Here is a 2475-nt window from a genome sequence, read left to right as displayed (position 1 = left end):
CGGTTGAGATTTGCTATTACCAGCTTGGGATTCCTCAGACAAAGTGTGTTACAAATAGTATGTCTATCACCAGTTGTTGCTGTTGCAGTAAGGGCTGCAATGGGAGCATTTGGGAAAAGGGCAGCTAGTACACTTAATTTCCCATAATGAGGTCTGAAGTCATCTCGCCTGTTTCAAAAGTAAGATGTAATCCAGTTCATAATAATTATTGATCAACGTGTCAAAAGTACAGCCACATGGCTGTACCATGTTAGAACCCCCTGGAGAAGGGGGAGGAAAGGACTTAAATAATTACATGAAGACAAGATAACTAGGTCAAGGAATAATTTGGTCGTTTTACTGATGGTGACTCATCAATCCGTTACTTACTAATTACTAGAAATACAATAATGGATGTAGTAAACTAAGACAGAAGAGTCAGCGTACTTTTGATATCAACCCAGTGAATAAGAAAAACAACTATTTATTACTCATGCCATGTTCAGTATTCTCGTGCAAAATAAAGGATACAAGGATCTCCATTGACTACATTACAACCTTTCTGCAAAAGCGTCACTTAATAATGGATTAGAGTACTTTCAGCTTTTCTAAATACATTTGCTCACCATTCAAGGATGCAATGCGCCTCATCTACAATCACTGCTTTGACGGCTGATAAATAGATTGTGCTCTGAATAACTTTTAGTCCGTCCTCACAAGATAAAAACGCCTCAGGATGAGAGAAAACGATTTCATATTGGGCCTGAATAATACGCTCTTTAGTTCCTTCCCACTGACAAGTTATTGTAACCGGTGAATCGCCATCCTCGTCCGATTCGGCCTCTTTCACCCCCAAAATCGCTGCTTGCACCGCTTTCTCTCTCAAGCTTGAAATTTGGTCGTACATTAAGGCGTTCAAGGGCGAAACAACTAAAACTACGGACTTACAAGTCGTACTTCGAGAAGTGTGTATTGTATCCCTTAATATTTCCTTCAACAATCGCGGCAAAACGTGAAAAACTAGCGATTTTCCATATCCTGTTGGAAGCACTGCCACTAGATCTTTCCTTAATACAGCGCCTCCAGACAAATCACTTGTTTAACTTTCAAAATAATATCCGTATAGCCAAACGAAAGCGCCATTTTGAAAAGACAGACACAGTTCCTCCCTCCCCTAGATAGAAATTTTTCTACCTTTGACAAAATTAAGTCAAAGACCCACCCTTGGTGCGGATTTGATTTGTATACATGGACACGTGACCAGCCGCACCCAGGGTACTTTCTCGAGGAAGGAAGAGAGAGGACCCTGGGAACGAGGTTGAGTATGTATAAGGATATCCTTGGAGATTATGTCATCCATTCCATAGCAGCAACAATTATTTACAACCTTGATTCGTCCTTATCTGATTATGAATGTCTCTTGACTTCTAGCTGGCCTCCAATATCCTTTTTACTCGGGCCCGTAGGGGCACGAGTTATAAAATACGTTTGATTTCAGTTTTATTTTTTTCCTGTGCAGCAAAATGGACAATAGAAATACGTGACGGTGTTTAATTGGGCAATGCACAAAAGAAAGCACGTTGCGGTGTTTTGATTGGGTAATGCACAATAGAAGCCACGTGGCGCTGTTTACATTGGTTATTTAAAGCAATTCACGTAACCCAAGGTCACGAAGAGCACTGTGATGCGTTGTTTGGGATTACTGAAGATCGCCGTTGCGTTGGCTTGATCGATTTCTTCTTGGGGCGCTCAAAACACATACGAAGAAAGGCATAGGCTTTTCGCGGTAGACCCACACTAAAAGATGTGAAGCGTCAGCTTCGAAACAAGTCGTTCCGCGAACTGAATGAAACAAGAATATACTCGAATGTAACTGAAATGGACGCAACTATTGAAAGTGATACAATTCAAAATACAAATTCTTTAATGAGCAGCGGGTACCTTATTTAGAACTACTTTGAGGATGAGAGCGACAAAGAAAATAACTGCACAAACAAATGGATGCCATATTGGAATCTTCTGAAGACAAAGTAAAAACATTGGCACAGCGAACAAATGGCCTCACGCTTCAAGTGTACCATTTTCACTGCGAACAAACAGCCTAGCTCCCGCTCACTGATGATACCATTGACTGCGGAGATAAGTTTTCTGTCAATTGCGTTTTTTTGTTTTTTATTCTTAAACAGTTTTGTTTCTTGTAGTGGTCTAGCTTATATCCTTTGTTCAACTAGCCGCATATTAGCGATCGTGTTCACTGCCATCTTGTGTATATAGTTCTGTTCTAGTTTTACAAGATTTGATGTCATCAGTGGAGACTGATTAGCTCTTTGGAAAATAAATGTGATGTAGTTTGAAAGGCTGTACACTTAATTGATTCTCAATGGTAATAAAGACTTGATTCCAAAGGAGAAATACAGGTCTCGATAAGCACAAGTGTGTTTACTTTAGTTGTGATTTGCGTGTGCATTGACATAGACGTGCCCGAGAACCGAGCAA

General features: G+C 40.3%; 1 protein-coding gene across 1 annotated transcript in view; it reads right to left on the bottom strand.

Annotated features, from left to right (window-relative positions):
* LOC137971711 (bifunctional 3'-5' exonuclease/ATP-dependent helicase WRN-like) overlaps positions 1 to 886 on the bottom strand; it is a 1394-nt gene extending 508 nt beyond the window's left edge. Inside the window, exons 1-2 of the mRNA XM_068818489.1 lie at positions 606 to 886; positions 1 to 168 (exon numbers count right to left, since the gene is read on the bottom strand). The exon at positions 1 to 168 is cut by the window's left edge and continues 508 nt beyond it. Coding sequence (XP_068674590.1) covers positions 1 to 168; positions 606 to 886 — 449 coding nt within the window. The remainder of the gene's footprint in view (positions 169 to 605) is intronic.
* Between the last annotated feature and the right edge of the window lie 1589 nt (positions 887 to 2475).

The sequence above is a fragment of the Montipora foliosa genome, chromosome 1 (assembly GCF_036669935.1).
Source record: "Montipora foliosa isolate CH-2021 chromosome 1, ASM3666993v2, whole genome shotgun sequence".
Classification (NCBI taxonomy): domain Eukaryota; kingdom Metazoa; phylum Cnidaria; class Anthozoa; order Scleractinia; family Acroporidae; genus Montipora; species Montipora foliosa.
This window is presented reverse-complemented; position numbering and strand designations above follow the sequence as displayed.